Raw genomic sequence first — 17,505 nt, 5'->3', positions numbered from 1 at the left:
AAAGCGTAGAGTATCGATGCAGCGGCAGTTCCCTTACGAAAGGGAACATCTCGGGTTACTATTGTAACCCTCATTCCCTGACGCTGCTTCCCTCGGCCACACTTTTCACGCTCCTGAGAACGATTTGCTTTGACCAATCGGAAGCTAACATTTCCTGGTTCCTGTGACCCTTTATAGCTTCCGGATCACCGTCACATGTGACGCAATGACGCTACACCAATCGAGATTGGAATAATTCCATAGTTGACTTCAGAAGCTTCATGCCGAAGGCATTCCCCAAAGCGGCGAGTATCGATGCCTACTCAGAGAACGAGGATTACAATAGTAACCCGAGACGTTCTTTTCTCTCCATATAAATGTAATCATTTCTGTAGATTACAGTAGTTTTAGGCTGAAAAATCCAAACTATTGAGAGATTAAAACATGATTCATTATAGTCAGAGGTCACGATTCTTCTGCTTTTATTGTGACACTGCAAGACAAAGCATAAGATCCAGAATATAAAGCTGTGTTTCTTTATTAAAAAAGTAAACAAACATCAAATATGAAATATTGCAGCAATACAAATCAGGAGACTTACACTAAAATAAGGAATAGCTTACAAATGACAGTGTGTTCGTGTGGTTATAATGTGAAACATGCAAATATCACACAAGCCTTACATTGTAAAGAATTGCAATGTATTAAAGCAGGACAAAATAAAAAAACTGAAAAGCTACTGAAATGTAAGCTAATATATAAACAGACAGTCACTGTCTTGTCAGGCTTTATTTAAAAAAAAGCAATATATAAAGAGGAAAACAAGTTGCCAAATGGGATTGTGGGAAGTAAACTGTGAGTGGGGCAGGGATGTACTTGTGATACTAAAGCTTAAAGGTTTGGTCTATATTAACAATAATATTTTATTGGTCAAAAACAGCAAAAACCAAACGTGTTAACAGGATAACATCCATGTACCTTGTTAAAGTCAATCTGAAACCAAAATGTACCCTTTCTTAGCTATTCCAAAGTTAAAACTGCTTTTACCATCAATTCCCGGTGGATAAATAAACATGTTATTAACATTAATTAACATTAACTTTAACATGTAACATGACTTTAACAACTGTAACATGACAAACGAAGTGACTTCTGTATAAGACACAAACACAGCAATAATAAAGGGGATTCATTCCTGCATTTAATTTAACCAAATTTGACAGTTCAGTATTTGTAAAGCAGATTTCACAACAGTGTTTTTAAAGCAACTTTACAAAGATCAAACCCTCATTGAGCAGAGCCAAATGTGACATCACATAACATTAATGATTATTTTGACTGATTTGTTGGTCAGTTAAAAATAATGATAATAATGACTTCTAATAAATCACTCAGGTGTTTTCCCTCTCATTCTGCAGCATTTGTAAATCAGCACGACCGTCACTATCAGATATGGACAAGCTGCCAGTACAGAACTGAGTATGTGGAGGACAGAGATCTGAGAGTCTGAATGAGACCCTGAAAAAGAGACACACAAGCACTTTATCATGCACTATATCTGAACGAGGGCATATGAAGAAATAAATCAGCTCACAGTTTCATTGACTCTCACCTCTGACTGAGATCCAGCTCTTGGGAGACTCTCCTCTCTCTGGGTGTTTGCAGTAGTAGAAACCCTCATGTGACTTTGAGACAGCAGGGATGATCATCTCTGTAGTTTGATTCTGGATGAGTGATCCATCTTTATAGAAATCAGCATTGAGGTTTGATAGGGTTGTATATTTATATAAACAGCGTAGAGTCAGATTATCTCCTTCAGTCATAGGATGAACAGGACTCTCCAGAATCACACCAACTACAGAAACACAGGAGACATATCAACAACGTGATGAAATAATACAAAACAGAAGAAAATTTTAATTTAAAAATGTATATATTAATACGAGGATGTTTGGAGTTGTTTTAGTAAGCTTTGATTATAAACTGCCAGTGAAATGAATAAAACCAGAAACCCAGACTCACAGTGTACAGTGATATTAACAGGATGATAGTGCTCTCCAGATTCAGACTGACACCAGTAAACTCCAGTGTCTGATGGGACAGTGGAGTGGATTGTACATGTAGATCCTGTTTGTGATCCCCACACTGATGATGAACAATCTTCCAGCCGCCCGCTGTCTGTGTATCTTCTCACTGTCCATCCATCAGAGTTACTCTGGTCCTCACAGCTCAGAGAGAGAGAGTCAGATGTGAAGTGTTGAGTTCTGCTGGGACTGATGATCAGAGACACTGGAGGAGAAACGCCTGACAAGACAATTACAGCTATCATTTGGAAATTGTCTTTATTAAAGATCATTTAAACTATATATGTGAACTCACCAGTGACCCACAGTGGTTGTGTGTTGCTGTATGTTGTGTAAACGGCTGTTTTATCTCTCTCTGCTCTGCACACATACACTCCTGTGTGTTTTAGATCAGCAGAACTGACGGTGTGTTTTCCTCCAGCTCCTCTGCTGCTGTCTGAGAGGAGGTCATAATCATTCCTGCTCCCTGTAGAAAGTGAGAATGTGTAGATTTAATATAAATTACATTTTTAACTAAACTTGAACCTGAATACACTGGTTTACATTGGTGTAACTCAAATTACTCATTGTGTTAAGGTTGTTTTATTCAGGGTTTTATCAATGAATGAATGAATGAATGAAAACTTTATTGAACAACAACAATCAACACGAAGTGTTCAAAAGGATAAAAACACAAAAAAGCCCAAAGGCTTGTTTCCATTGTGGTCCTTATGATGGAAAATGTATAACAGTACATGGACTAACAACATTGAGGACAATAAAGAAAGGAAGCATAAAAAATACAAATAAAATAAAGCTAATAAAAACACAATAAAACAAAAAAAAACAATGACTAAATTCCCAAATAGACAAACAGACACACAAACAGACAAAACAGTATTCCTACTACTTCAAGGATTTCTATTTCTTTTTCCTTTCTTTTTTCTTTATAAGTTTAATAACCATTTTTTTACTGAAGATTTAAAATTATAATAAGAAGAGCTCAACAGTTTGAGATTTAAAGGTAAACTATTCCACAAGACAGCTGCAGAGTATAGGAAAGAGTACTTTCCCACACAGCTCCTAAAGCGGCAGGGCCTATAATCTGTGGAACTCCCCCTGGTGCAGTAATTGTGCGTATCACTAATTTTTGAAAAGTAATCACATAAATACTTGGGTGCCAGATTATTTCTTATTTTATAAACTAAACACAGTTTAAGTTGAGAAACCCTCTCCTCCACTCTAAGCCACCCAAGACTGGAAAAATGGTGAGAAAGAAGATGAGTTCTAGGATTTAATTTAAGAATCACTCTGATTAGTTTATTTTGACAGATCTGTAGCTTGTCTTTAAGGCCTTTAGTAATGCCTGTGTACCAAGATGTACAGGCATAGTCCAGATGACATTGAACAAGCGCATCAGCCAGGATTTTTAAGGTTTTACTATCTAAGAGGCTGGATATTCTTGCTAGGAACTTAGTCCTTTGGCTTACCTTTGAAATAATTTTTCGGGCCATAAGCTCACCTGATAATTTGTTATCTAGTATACAGCCCAAGTAAGTAACTGCTTCCTTGGCTGTAATTTCAACATAACCTACGACTACCCTAAACCCCATAGCCTTTTTCAGTTTATCTCTGGACCCAAAAAGAATTGACTCTGTTTTGCCAAGATGGAGAGACAGCTTGTTATCTGTTAGCCAAACACTGAGGTTAAGGAGTTCTGAACTAAGCAGCCTTTCCACCTCTGATTTGTCTTCATGAGAGACTAGAATAGCTGAGTCATCTGCAAATAAAAACAAATTACAGTCTATAGCTGACGACATATCATTAACATATAATAAAAAAAAGAGAGGACCCAAAATACTCCCCTGGGGAACTCCACAAGTTAATTTAAGTGGTGTGGACAAGGTCCCTTCCACATCTACCACCTGTTCTCTGTCCACCAGGTATGACCTCACCCACTGAAGAGATGCAGGAGAAAATCCTAGGGCTTTTAGTTTGTTCAAAAGGACATCATACTGAACCGTATCGAAGGCCTTTTGAAGGTCTATTAACACCATGCCACAATAATTCCCCTTCTCTACCTCTTTTCTAATAAAGTCTGTAAGATAAAGCAGACAGGTATTAGTGGAATGGGCTTTTCTAAAACCTGATTGGAAGTCAAATAAAAGGTTATGTTCTGCTAAATAACTGTCTATTTGCTCATAAATAATCCTTTCCACAATTTTTGATATTGAACACAAGATAGATACAGGGCGAAAATTTCCAGGATCAGATTTGGGCCCTTTTTTAAATAGAGGTATCACTCTTGCCACCTTAAATTTACTGGGGAAATGTTTTTTTTCAATAGATAAATTAATAAGATAAGTTATGACAGGAGTGATTATTTCAGCAGCATCCTTAAGAAACCTGGCAGAGATGTTATCAAAACCGGTAGCCTTGGAAGGATTTAGGCCTTTAAGTTTTTTTAGTACCAGCTCCTCTGTTACTTGCTTAAAATAAAAAGTGTTTGGCTGAACTCCCTTTTCTTCATAAAACTTATGCACCCTCTGTGGATCACTAAAAACACCTGATGCAGATGAAAGCTTCTGCACCAGATTTCTTGCAATTGTTGTGAAGAAACTATTAAAAGTATCTGCCACCACTTTTCTATCATACAATATGGACCCATTAATATCTAGGTCTATTTTACCTTGTTTTTGCTTAGGGTTCTCTTTCGTCCCCAAAGGCCTAAGAGTTTCCCACAATTTCTTGGGATCCTTTTTATGCTCCTCAATTTTAGACATAAAAAAATCCTTTTTCGCCTCATCCACCATTCGCTGAACCTTATTTCTGATTACTTTATATTCTTTAAAAAGAACAGGCAGCTTGGTTCTTTTAAACTCACTTAAAATTTTATCCCTCAAGTAAATGGTGTCCAAGATATCATTATTTATCCAAGGCTGTGATCTTTGTTTAATCCTGGTCTCTTTTAATGGGGCTATCTTGTCAAGTATTTCCAAGAAAATAGATTGAAAGCAATCCCATGCTGTATCAACATCACATATGTTGGTAATTTCCATCCAGTTGATATTATTAAGTATGCCCTGAAAATTTTTAACATTATACCCTTTTAAACTTCTGCTTTTCACAGATTTGTGACATTTAATCTGAGCCCTCTTAACTTTCCTGATACAGTAGGTTAAAAAATGGTCACTAATTCCATACACAATGACACCACTTTGTAGAATTTTGCCTGTGTCAGATACAATAATGTGGTCAATGGCAGTTTGGCTATGCTCAGTTATTCTGGTTGGAACACTAATTAATTGGGTTAGACCATGCATTTTCAGAAAGTCACAAAAGCCATTGTATAGTGGCCCTTCTGTATTCAAAACATCAATATTATTATCTGCCATTAAAATGACTTCCTGGTTTAAAAAATCATGACAGCCTGCACTAACGCATTCCAAGGTTTGGATGAAGTCATTTTGATTTGGAGGTCTATAGACAACACCACACAAAATTGGTTTGCTTTTTGGAAGCAAAATATCAATCCACACAGCTTCAAGGTTAACATTGTCCAGGTCCTGTCTTAGATTGAAATCAATATCAGACCTCACAAATATGCAAACCCCACCCCCCTGTCTATTCCGATCTTTGCGAACGATAACAAAGTTTTCAATTTCAACTTCAGAGTCAGTAATATAAGAATCTAACCATGTTTCTGAAAAACATAAAACACTTGCCTTGATTTTCCTGGCCAGCTCACGTACCTCTGTGATCTTTGGCAGTAAGCTGCGAATGTTTAAATGAAAACAATTCAAACCTTTCGATGCAAAAACGGATATTTGTTCCTCAGTGAAGACCAAGTTTTTACTTCTCACGGTAGTGGCCTTCGGCCTCGATCTTGTAGCCGACACCACAGGTGTCTCCAGACAAACAAAGTGCGTATCCACCTCCTCACCTCCCCCGGATAGCAGTCCCGTCAGTGTTGCATGTCCTCCAGTTGCCAGAGACTCCGCCGACCGCAGCCGTCCCGTCCTCGTCCCCTCCAGCGCCTGGTGTCTACTAGCGTTTGGCATTGCAGCCCCAGCAGCACACTGCAGCCGCACACTCGACCGCCTCGGCACCCGGCATCCGCCGGCTCCCGAGTCCACCGCCGCGTTCGCACCAGGCATCTCTCGCTGCCAGTGTCCGCTAGCCGCATCGCTAACCACATTGGATGACACAACATCCAGCAGACCTAAAGACAGCCCGTTCACCAGGTCCACGCTCTCAAAAGGAGCAAGTAGCAGGTGACTGATCGCTTCCTCTGTTTGTGCCTTTGTTGGCAGATTTCCTCTACATGCAGTCTCTGGACCAGGGCATTGGTGTATATCGCCAGATAGCAATAAATAGAGCGAGATAATCAAACCGTTGTTATTTTGGCGTCTGCTCACGGCACAGGTTTTACGCTTTTGCCCAGTGCGCGGAGACTTTGCCCAAACGCAAGTATGAATTACACCCCTTCCAAAGCCGAAATGTTTGTAGCCTGTGCCCGTTGTTTTTAAACTTATACTGATATGGATTTCAACTCCTTGGCATTGGGAGGAAATATTTTTCCTGTTCAGATTAACTCCAATGCTATCAGTTGGATTTCCACAAAGGCTTAATAATAAAGCATACAACAGAAGAGCTACAAGCACACCTGTCTCACCCACCGCCATTTTTTTGTCCTCTGGCTCTAATGTTGTTCTAATGTTGTTCTAATGTTGTTCTAATGGCTCTAATGTTGTTACAGAGCAGTGACTGTAAATGAGGGATTGGGATACCCAGTCTGTGTCTGGTTTCCGACATATTAAATTATATATATAACCAGTTAATTCAGATGAAGCACATTATAACTGACCTGAGACAGTTACAGTGAACCAGCTGAATGTCCAGCCTGTAGAGGAGCCGTTAACCTCACAGATCAGAGTCACTGGATCTCCTTCAGTCAACCACTTCTGAGGAGAAACACTTAAAACTGCTCTGGGAACTGAAATAGAGACATCACTCATTAATAACATGTTAAACTTGTGTGTGTTTATGAAGAGATGATCAAACTCACCTGATACTGTCAGTGTAACTTCATCACTGTGATGTGATCTGCGTGATCCTTCAGTCTCTGTCCCATAACAGGAGTATTTACCTGCGTCAGACTCAGTAACAGAACTGAATGTGTGTTGCTGTCCTTCACTGAAAACACTGGTTGAACCGTCTTTATACCAGTTGTAGCTCCAGCTAGTGACTCCTCCATCATATATGTCACATCTGAGAGTGACTGTCTCTCCTCTGAATACATGATGATGATCAGGTGTAATGGTCACTCTGGGTTTTGGTCTTTCTGTAGAACAACAACAATTAACATTGAAAATAATGTGATAAATAATATAATAAAATAAATACAAACAATAAAATGTGCTGTTTTTTTATTGTACGAGCAGTTACAAAACACTAAATCAAGTTAAACTGAAGTGTTGTTCTGTATGTTTATTTAGTGTCTTATAAATCATTTTCATATAGTGTTTTAAGAGCAGTTCATTATGAGAGGAAAAACACTTGCCATGTATTGTCACTGCTACTGGTTCACTGTGATGTGTGTAATATTCTCCTCTTCTTGCTCTGCATCTGTACTCTCCTCCATCAGAGACTTTCACAGGCTTGATTGTTTTAGTTTCAGCTTCAGGAGATTCAGTGTTTGAGTCTTTACTCCAGAGAAACTCCCATCCACCCCATGACTGATCCAGCTCACATCTCAGAGTAACTGAGTCTCCAGTGAACACTGAACTCTGTGGCCGTACAGTCAGAGTTGGTTTGAAAACATCTGTCAATATAAAGTCAGTGGGAGCATGAGATGTGAACATTTTTCAGCAGATCTCATTCTCTCACTTTTGCATTTTTATTTCACAAACAGGCAGACCACAAAGGTGTAAAGACCCCCCTATGCCTGTGATCATAGGTAACTAAACCTATGCGCGTGAACTCGACAATCGATTACTATTAATTAATTATATTCATCGCGCGTTCGGAGCTTTTATAAGCTGTACGAACTGAACGGATCAATTATCTGCACAATATGAGTCTGACTGAATCCCAGTTGTTTAATTTTGCATGAGTGGCGCGCGAATCACCATAAATATGGAAGCATATGGGTAGCAATATTCAATTTGAAATGTAATATGCAAAATGACAATGCAATATGTAAAATGGCAATGTATTTCTGTATTTAAATTTCCATTACATTTATGCAATGTTTGGTGCAAAATGAAACTGATAATTCAATTATATAATTTGCCATTGAGCAAGATTATCATTTAATATTCTTCTGGTGTAATAGGCTATCCAAACCTGTAGATCTACACTACTTGTCATAAGTTTGGAATCACTCACATTGGCTGTGCACTTGTAATGACACATCAAGGATGTTAAGAGGCTAAAAGCAGGTTTAAAACTTGCCCCATTGAAGTCAACAGGGTGCAAATTTTAAAAAGAGGATAACATGATGTAGGCAACACCGATTTCTGTCGTTGTTCTCTGTACTGACAGCACTCCAAATTTACAAAAAAATATTCTTATCTTTTCTTTTTTTTTTTCTTAAGTTAGAAAATAAGAAGAAAATAGCAGTTAAGAAGAATTTTATTCCTAAGATTGTTTTGTGAATCCGGCCTCTGGTTTGTAACAGAATCACACATTTGTAATGAAATGTATTAATCAAATTCACTCACCTTGAGTGTGTCCAGAGTGGATGTTTGAAATCAGCACTGAAAACACAAAGCAAAAAAGAAAGAAAACTCATGAAAGATTGTGTATTTTAATTGTTTCTAGTAAAGATCATCAAACTCACCTGTTGATTATCCAGATTTTTGTTTTGTGTAATCTTATTTCCAAAGTTCTTCCCGTGAAGTAAACGGCTGTGTTTCTCTTAGGGGTCTCTGGATGTCTTGTGTTTGTAAATTAGCTTTAGGTATAAAGGTCTGTCCCACAGACAGATATTTGGGTTCAGACTCTCTGAAGACAGACTAACATCACTGCTGAAGAATGTGCTGCTCTGATACCTTCAGTAAATGCTTCTCTCCACAAGAACTTAGTTTATGTATAAGAGAAATCGACTACACTGGCAAGCCACCAAAGTGACAGTTCAGCCAAACACAGGAAAATCTGACAATTATTACACTGTGAACATGGAGCTGATCAACTTTCTATTATACTTTACACATTTTATAAATGTATTCTTTCTTTGCTTGTGAAACAGCATAATTTCACTCTCAGACGTTTCTCAGCTTCACAACACAGAAATGTTTAATTTCTCTTTAACAGGGTATCTGCACAATTTTTAAAGTCAAATTTAAGGCTTTTTAAGACCTTTTTAAGACCTGAAGAAATCAAAATGAATACCGTACATTAGGTGTGCGCAATATTGACAAAAATATGTCTAGATATTTTCAAAGTTTTGTTTATAATAATTAGATGATATTTTACTGATTGTGTCTTTGTACTGGTATCCTGGCTGGTTTAGGCCTGTTGTTGACAGCGGACCCATGAAGATATTCATATTTTTTTATATTTATATTCTATGCAGTGGTCAGTTCACAGTAGTGACCGAAATTAACATTTTTACTAAGGGGCAATATTTGCCACCTTAAATTGATTTCCAGGGGCATTTTCACCTATATATGGACATTGCTTCTAAATGTATTTAGAGGTATGCATCACCTTTTATGTCAAATTCTAACATTCAAATGAAATTATATTAGAATAACACAATACCAATGTCAAATTAAATCATTAAATTAAAATCCATCCTTGCAGTGCAGAGGTGACACAGAAGTGGCATCAAAACTGGCATTAGCCTACTATATTTACACTTCATTTACAATTGCATAAATAAAGCTATTCAATATTTAAATATGAAATGATTTATAATTTTAACGTTTTAATTAAAGGATACTTTAAATATGAAACTAAAACCACCAGTAGGTGGCGGCAAGTCACTGTCTTAATAAGCGAGTTGATGGAGTCATTTATTCAACCGATTTGTTCAAACGGCTGATTCATTCAGAAAAACATGTGATTGTTCATTGAATCGTTAAAATGATTCGTTCCAAACGCGGATTTCAGTAAAAAAAAAAAAAAAATATATATATATATATATATATATATATATATATATATATATATATCCCTGTCTGTTGGACTACGGCTTCATTATGAAATTCTCGTCGGCGATATAAAGTCAAAATTGACAATACTGTGTCCAAAAAGTAACTCACAATGTTAACTTTATTGTTACTTTAACTGTTGAATAAAATAAATAGCACATTGCAATTGTGCACAGGAAAACGGCACTCTTGCTCATGTGATATTCTAATATGACAACATAATATGATATAAATATAAGACAAAAACTCATTTGGGGACATCTATAAACTGACACATCACGCAGCGAAAGCAAGCATGATAGACAAACGCGATGTCAGCTCGCACTCGCAGTGCCTCGTATAGTTAAAACAATGATTACAATATGATCATAATTCATAGACAATATCGCACAGTCCTAAGCACATAAAGAATGAACTTGCAATTGAACTGACATTACTCGTTTTCTTCTCTCCTCTCGCGTGCAGGAGACAGATGTAGGCTGATATGCTGCCGTAAGTGACGCGAATTGTCACGTGAACAAGCAAATCCACAAAGATAGAATTAAAAAAATAATACGTAGGCCTACGCTAATTAGATAGTTTTCATTTAGAAAGCATTTAGATAAGTCTAAGTCAAAGTGTCATCTAAAATTTAAGACCTTTCATAAGTAAAAATAAGACATAAAAAAAAATAAAAAAAAGTAAGACTTTTTATGGCCTTAAATTTAAAAAATCTAATTTAAGACCTTTTAAGACTTTTTAAGGATCCGCGGGGACCCTGTTTAAGTCTTTCTTCTAATTTGTCTAGATCTAGTGGCTCCTGAATGAGTGTTTCTGTAAAAAACGTATCTAGAGTCTGAAAACATGACAATAATAACAATTAACTCATATAAACTCTTACTAACTGCATAATAGTGAACATCTAAAGACTAACTAGTGAATATCTATCTAGTGCATCATGGACAGCAAACTGTACAAAACTAACAAACAGAAATGATTCAGCAAACACCATTACAAAGCATTAAACCGAGTGAGTGAACAAACAGACTGACCCAAACACAGCAGAGTGCATTTCTCTCTCACAAACACCATTAACTGCACACTTCTCTCAAGCTCATCTTTCACTCATATATCATGAGCTAGAGCTGGATTTGAAGCTCTGAGAGCATAAAGAAAAAATAAAAAAAAATCCAGGAACACAATCCTATTCATAATACAAGTGCAATTATTTTGAGAGAAATAATACTCACAGAGCAGAAGAGGAAGTTGACTGAGCTCCATACTGACTGAATAATGACAGACGGTTAAAGACAGACTGAGTTAAAGCCTCAAGACTTCCTGATACATAGTCAGATCTTTAGGAACAATATGACAGATTAAAGAAGACATACTAATGTGCCTCATGTGTTACAGAAAACCTTTTGATAATCTTGTAACACATTTTCAAAAATGTCACGCAAGTTTCCTACTGAAATGTTGTCAGGACTTAATCAATATCAAAGTGAACAGCATAAATTTGCCATTATGAGAAGTCATGTTCTCGTGTTTACTGGAAAAGGAATCATAACTTTGATGGATCTTTATTGTAATAATGGTATTCGATGTATTTATAACTTTATAAGTTAAGAAGCAGAAACTGGTGAACAGATGCTGTTCCTCCCACACTGGTTGATGTCACTGATCTGAAAGAGAAGAAACCAAACCACAACTATGAGCTCATCTCGATCTATTTCTAATCTATCAGGCCTCTAACAATAAAGGTGTCGAGTTTGGCACTGATATGGACAAGTTTAGTATTCATACACCAAGACAAGGGGTAACAACTTTAATGCTTGTTCCTCTTAATTTAGTGAATTCAGCTTCTGTACGATTCAAATAACAATTTTGTTAGTACTTTTGAGAAAGTAACTTTTGAAAAAAAAAAAATATATATATAATTCTTGTCTTACTGTCCTCAGCAGTCATTTCAATTCTTGCCAAAGGTCATAAGTCTTATTGTCATTTGCACATTTTCCATATGGTGGAAAACGGAAGACTGAAATTTGTAAGACAGGCTATGAACGCAAAAAAATGTAATAAGTTAGCTCAAATGGGAAATATTAATAATAACTCATAATTATCAGTTATGATTAATTATTAATATTTGGGTCGGTTAATTGGATTAACGAGGTATCTAAATTAATATTACAATCAATTAATCAGTTCCAACGAACTCTTTTGATTATTCATTTATTCTAAGAAAAGCGTATCTTTCATGGCCACCGAAAGATAATTATTTCTTAGCATGCACAGCGCTTAGAGCATGTAACAAGATCAAGATCGTAAAAGGGATTTTGTTGCAAGCAGAGAATCAGGAGCAACTACATATTGTGCACAAGTTTTATTAACTAAATCACAAACATAACTAAACTAAACAAACTTACATACATACATACATGCATAGGTAAAATGGTGAGTGATAGAATGGAACTGGAAGCAGGAAAGGGAACTATGGAAAAGATCTATTGAACTATGAAAAGTACCATCAGCTGATCATTTTCAGAGCACCTCATTAAATTGATACTTGCATGGTCTGTGCAGTGGACACTATTCTTGAAGTGGTTGAAAATTGAGTTTGTGAGAGTCAAATGTCACTGTAGAAGTTGCAATCATTTTCTTCTCTGCTGGATGGAAAAGATATGATGAACTTGCCTGGTGGTTTCGACGCTGTTGTGGTTGAGAGAGTCCTCTCTCTCCTGAGTGAGCACATGGCTGTTGTGAGTCGAAACCTACAGCCTAAAATGTAATAATAATAATAATAATAATAATAATAATTAATTATAATTATAATTATATAATAATACATTTTAGGCTACTTATTTAGAAGACGCTTTTGTCCAAAACTTACAAAAAAAGGAACAAAGCAATTCGTCAAATATCAGTCACAGTACAGGTTAGACAATAATACTAAAGTGCTAAGATTATATCTTTTTTTTAAGTGCTAAAATTATCACAAATAAACAAAAGATTTTGATGCACGTCATTCATATTAAATGGTATATTCCACCCCATAACCGCTACAATTGAGAATCACTTTAAGCATGCAGACGCAGTTAAGACAATTTGATGTAATCCTCTTAATACACAATAAAACAATAAGATTCGTTAACAACGTACCTCCTGGTGTTCTTCTAAAATGAGGGCGAGCCACAAATCCGTGAGTACAGTTTACAAACCCGTGGGAACGGATTGCGAAAGCGTGGGCACGGTTTATGAATTTGTGGATTGCAAAAACTGAAGGCATGGTTTACAAGTCTGAGAGCGCGGATTCGAAACTCATGGGTACGGTTTATTAATCCGAGGGCACGATTTGTTAAACCGAGGGAACAGTTTGAGAATTCGTTAGTAGGCTACGGTTTATAAACTGAGCGGACGGATTGCAAAACCGTCGCCACTGATTTTTTTCTCTCACAGGTGACTTCCCGGGCTCCGTATTAATAAAGGTTTTATGTGGCTGAAATCGTTAAAAAAATTTGTTCGTAAAAAAGAATCTGTTCGATCTGATAACATGCCTTCAATGCAGTTGACTGTTAAATGTTATGTGTACCGTGAACAAACAGCGTTGTTGTTCATTGATCAGAGAGCTGTCCATTGTGCTGATTTTGTTCGAGATGATGTGCATCTCCTTCAAATGTGTCTTAAAGCCCAGACACAACGTGCCGATTTCAGCCGTCAGGTGTCGTCGGCGGTAGCTTTGGCGCCGATTGCACATGTTAAGCATGTTTTGTTGACTTGTGGTTAGGCCTACTGATGTTCAGTGATTTTAAAAGTAGCCTCAATTAGGCCTGCATGAAGTTGGAAATTATTTGCTGTTGCAAAGAATCGTTTATGAATGCACTTTTAAGAAAGTTGTGGAAATAAAATAATATTTACATTTGATCAGTTGTTACTGAAACTCATCATTGCCTGGAACACACAAAAGATGGCATTTACTGCAGAGGTGTGTGTGGGTTAGGGCAGGCGGACGGGATTTTGGGGAAGGGGGGGCTCGGCTGTCCATACCTACTCTAAGGGGAGGCTCACATTCACCCAATTTGAAAACCCCTGTCTTAGGGTATTGAACAAATCTTTGAGGAGATTCAAGTTCAAAATGCTTACTATACCTATGATCGTTAAACTAATCAGATCCGAGGACTGGTTCGTAATGATAGATCTTAAGGATGCTTATTTTCATATTTCCATCATCCCACATCATAGGAGGTTCCTTCGATTCGCTTTTGGGGGAAAAGCTTATCAATATAGGGTTCTTCCTTTCGGCCTAGCATTATCTCCTCGCACCTTCACTAAATGTATGGACGCGGCCCTTGCTCCATTGAGACTTCAGGGGGTCCGTATCTTAAATTATATAGATGACTGGCTCATTTTGGCTCAGTCGAAAGAACTGGCAATTCAACATCGAGATGTTGTTTTGCGTCATCTGAGGTGCTTGGGGTTGAGACTCAATGTGAAGAAAAGTTCCTTAACTCCTCTTCAGAGAACTACGTTCCTGGGAGTAGAGTGGGACTCAGTCACGATGTGGGCACAATTGTCTCCTGCTCGTATAAATACTATCTTAAACACAATGAAGAGTATTAGGTTAGGCCAGGCCATCACTGTCAAACACTTTCAAAGAGTTTTGGGTCTTATGGCTGCAGCTTCCACGGTAGTGCCTTTTGGTCTGCTCCATATGAGGGCCTTGCAGTGGTGGCTCAGGACCAAGGGGTTTTCTCCGCTGGGAAACCCCTTTTGCATGATCAGAGTTACACGCAGATGCCTTCGTTCTCTCATCATGTGGAAGAAACCATGTTTCCTGTCTCAAGGCCCGGTTCTGGGAGCACCATGTCAGAGAAAGACTTTGACTATGGATGCGTCCCTCATGGGCTGGGGTGCGGTTATGGAGGGCCGTTACACCCGAGGTACTTGGAATGACCATCATCTCTCATGGCATATTAATCGCTTGGAGATGTTGGCTGTATTTTTTGCCCTGAGGCACTTCCTTGTGGACCTCAGAGGCCATCATGTTCTTATTAGGACGCCCTCTTTCTAGACTGGCGTATCAGATTCTTCTTTGGTCCCAGGATAAATTTCTCTCTGTTAGATCCATTTATATTCCTGGGGTTGATAATTTGGGAGCAGACATCCTGTAGACGCAGGGGCTGAGGCCCGGGGAATGGCGGCTCCACCCTGAAGTGGTTGAGCTTATATGGCCGGGCGGAGGTTGACTTGTTCGCTTCTCATGAGAACTCTCATTGCCCGCTCTGGTACTCTCTCTCACATCCAGCTCCTTTGGGCTTGGATGCCATGGTACAGATGTGGCCGAGGTCACGTCTGTACGCTTTTCCCTGATCGCTCTGCTCTCTGGGGTTCTAGAAAGGGTCAGGAGGTACGGTGTGAGATTACTCCTTGTAGCTCCGTACTGGCCGGCCCGAATTTGGTTCTCGGACCTTATTAGTCTCTTGGAGAGTCCTCCATGGCAAATCCCTATTAGGAGAGATCTTCTTTCTCAGGCCGGTGGTACAATATTTCATCTACGGCCGGAGTTATGGAGACTATGGGTCTGGCCCCTGAGGGGGATCAACCCATAAATAGGTTGCCCTTTCCACCGAGGTGGTCAGGTCGTCCATTCTAGAACCCCACTCTACTAGGAACTAAATATTTTAAAGTTAGGGACGGCATTGAACCCAGTTAATTACTGCCCACTGGCTTCAGTACTGGCGTTCCATCCTGTTCTCTAACGGGATCTCCCGTTCATGCTTAGGGCCTATGTGGCGGCCCCGGTGACCTCCGCAAGCCCCTAAGGGTGTGCATGTAGGGTCATTCCCAATAAAACTCCATGTTCCTGTAGATTGGAGGATGAATCCTGTTATCCAGCCTATTGGCATCAGGCTGATGGGCTATCCCTGGCACCCATCATGTCCTGTGGATGAGATATATAAGAATCTATTGAGTCTGCTTCCTGCTCGTCTTACTCCCTGGAAGAGTGGTGGTGCTGCCCCCTCTTACTTGCTAGCGTGGGAGCCACTCTACATTATTTTTTGCCCCGGTACTGAGGTGCCTGTAGGCAATATCATGATTCTTCAGGTATTCCATCCTCCATCGCATGTGTCGGATGGTCAAGGTCTTAGCCTTGGAGGTTCCTATGTTAGGCCTCAGGCTAGGAGGAGTCTATCCATCTAGTTATGTATCAAGGGTTAGGAGCTATTCTCCTTTATCAATTAGACAGTTGGTTATCTGCAGAAACCTCTCATATCTGAAGTACGAGGTGCACTTTGCCTTCACCTCTTATCTATTACTTTTTACTGTCTGGGGTTCTCATCCATGAGGTCAGTTCAGCCTCCGGCTCCAGATCTCCCCTTCTTACACCAAATCTTATGACAAGCTAGTTGGATCTGCCCTCTACTCATTCCTATTGTCCGTGAGTGTGCCAGATGCTTCACACCAGGGCGTATTTCTCTCAGTGTGGCGGCGTGGGTATTCGTTCCCCAAAGCGTAGAGTATCGATGCAGCGGCAGTTCCCTTACGAAAGGGAACATCTCGGGTTACTATTGTAACCCTCGTTCCCTGACGCTGCATCCCTCGGCCACACTTTTCACGCTCCTGAGAACGATTTGCTTTGACCAATCAGAAGCTAACATTTCCTGGTTCCTGTGACCCTTTATAGCTTCCGGATCACCGTCACATGTGACGTCACGAGTGACGCAATGACGCTACACCAATCGAGATTGGAATAATTCCATTAATTGGTTGACTTCAGAAGCTTCATGCCGAAGGCATTCCCCAAAGCGGCGAGTATCGATGCCTACTCAGGGAACGAGGATTACAATAGTAACCCGAGACGTTCTTTTCTCTCCATATAAATGTAATCATTTCTGTAGATTACAGTAGTTTTAGGCTGAAAAATCCAAACTATTGAGAGATTTAAACATGATTCATTATAGTCAGAGGTCACGATTCTTCTGCTTTTATTGTGACACTGCAAGACAAAGCATAAGATCCAGAATATAAAGCTGTGTTTCTTTATTAAAAAAGTAAACAAACATCAAATATGAAATATTGCAGCAATACAAATCAGGAGACTTACACTAAAATAAGGAATAGCTTACAAATGACAGTGTGTTCGTGTGGTTATAATGTGAAACATGCAAATATCACACAAGCCTTACATTGTAAAGAATTGCAATGTATTAAAGCAGGACAAAATAAAAAAAACTGAAAAGCTACTGAAATGTAAGCTAATATATAAACAGACAGTCACTGTCTTGTCAGGCTTTATTTTAAAAAAAGCAATATATAAAGAGGAAAACAAG

The 17,505-nt window shown here is 38.6% G+C and overlaps 3 protein-coding genes across 3 annotated transcripts in view; all 3 read right to left on the bottom strand.

Moving 5' to 3' along the window:
• Positions 1–17,505, bottom strand: part of LOC311098232 (uncharacterized protein) — a 179,338-nt gene that overhangs the window by 34,150 nt on the left and 127,683 nt on the right. Inside the window, exon 8 of the mRNA XM_084138318.1 lies at positions 7,111–7,386. Within this exon, the coding sequence (XP_083994444.1) occupies positions 7,111–7,386 (276 nt within the window). The remainder of the gene's footprint in view (positions 1–7,110; positions 7,387–17,505) is intronic.
• LOC311091081 (uncharacterized protein) lies at positions 502–6,865 on the bottom strand. Its single transcript, XM_084126821.1, has 5 exons — positions 5,986–6,865; positions 2,359–2,529; positions 2,002–2,283; positions 1,592–1,834; positions 502–1,497 (listed from the first exon to the last, which is right to left on the bottom strand). The coding sequence occupies exons 1-5, from the start codon at positions 6,725–6,727 to the stop codon at positions 1,367–1,369; spliced, it is 1,569 nt and encodes a 522-aa protein (XP_083982947.1). The 5' UTR covers positions 6,728–6,865; the 3' UTR covers positions 502–1,366.
• Positions 7,502–11,618, bottom strand: LOC311090912 (low affinity immunoglobulin gamma Fc region receptor III-B-like; the record flags this gene model as incomplete). The annotated part of the gene is made up of 4 exons (XM_084126547.1): positions 11,431–11,618; positions 8,768–8,803; positions 7,606–7,866; positions 7,502–7,524 (listed from the first exon to the last, which is right to left on the bottom strand). The coding sequence occupies exons 1-4, from the start codon at positions 11,459–11,461 to the stop codon at positions 7,502–7,504; spliced, it is 351 nt and encodes a 116-aa protein (XP_083982673.1). The 5' UTR covers positions 11,462–11,618.

The sequence above is a fragment of the Abramis brama genome (genome assembly GCF_963993115.1).
Source record: "Abramis brama genome assembly, chromosome: 1".
Lineage (NCBI taxonomy): Eukaryota > Metazoa > Chordata > Actinopteri > Cypriniformes > Leuciscidae > Abramis > Abramis brama.
This window is presented reverse-complemented; position numbering and strand designations above follow the sequence as displayed.

Coding starts and splice junctions, on each gene's coding strand:
- LOC311091081 (XM_084126821.1), bottom strand. CDS start 6,727: ATGGCGGTGGGTGAGACAGGTGTGCTTGTAGCTCTTCTGTTGTATGCT. Junction 1,835..2,001: donor TGTTAATATCACTGTACACT/GTGAGTCTGGGT, acceptor GTGTTTCTGTAG/TTGGTGTGATTCTGGAGAGT. Junction 1,498..1,591: donor GAGCTGGATCTCAGTCAGAG/GTGAGAGTCAAT, acceptor TCTCTTTTTCAG/GGTCTCATTCAGACTCTCAG.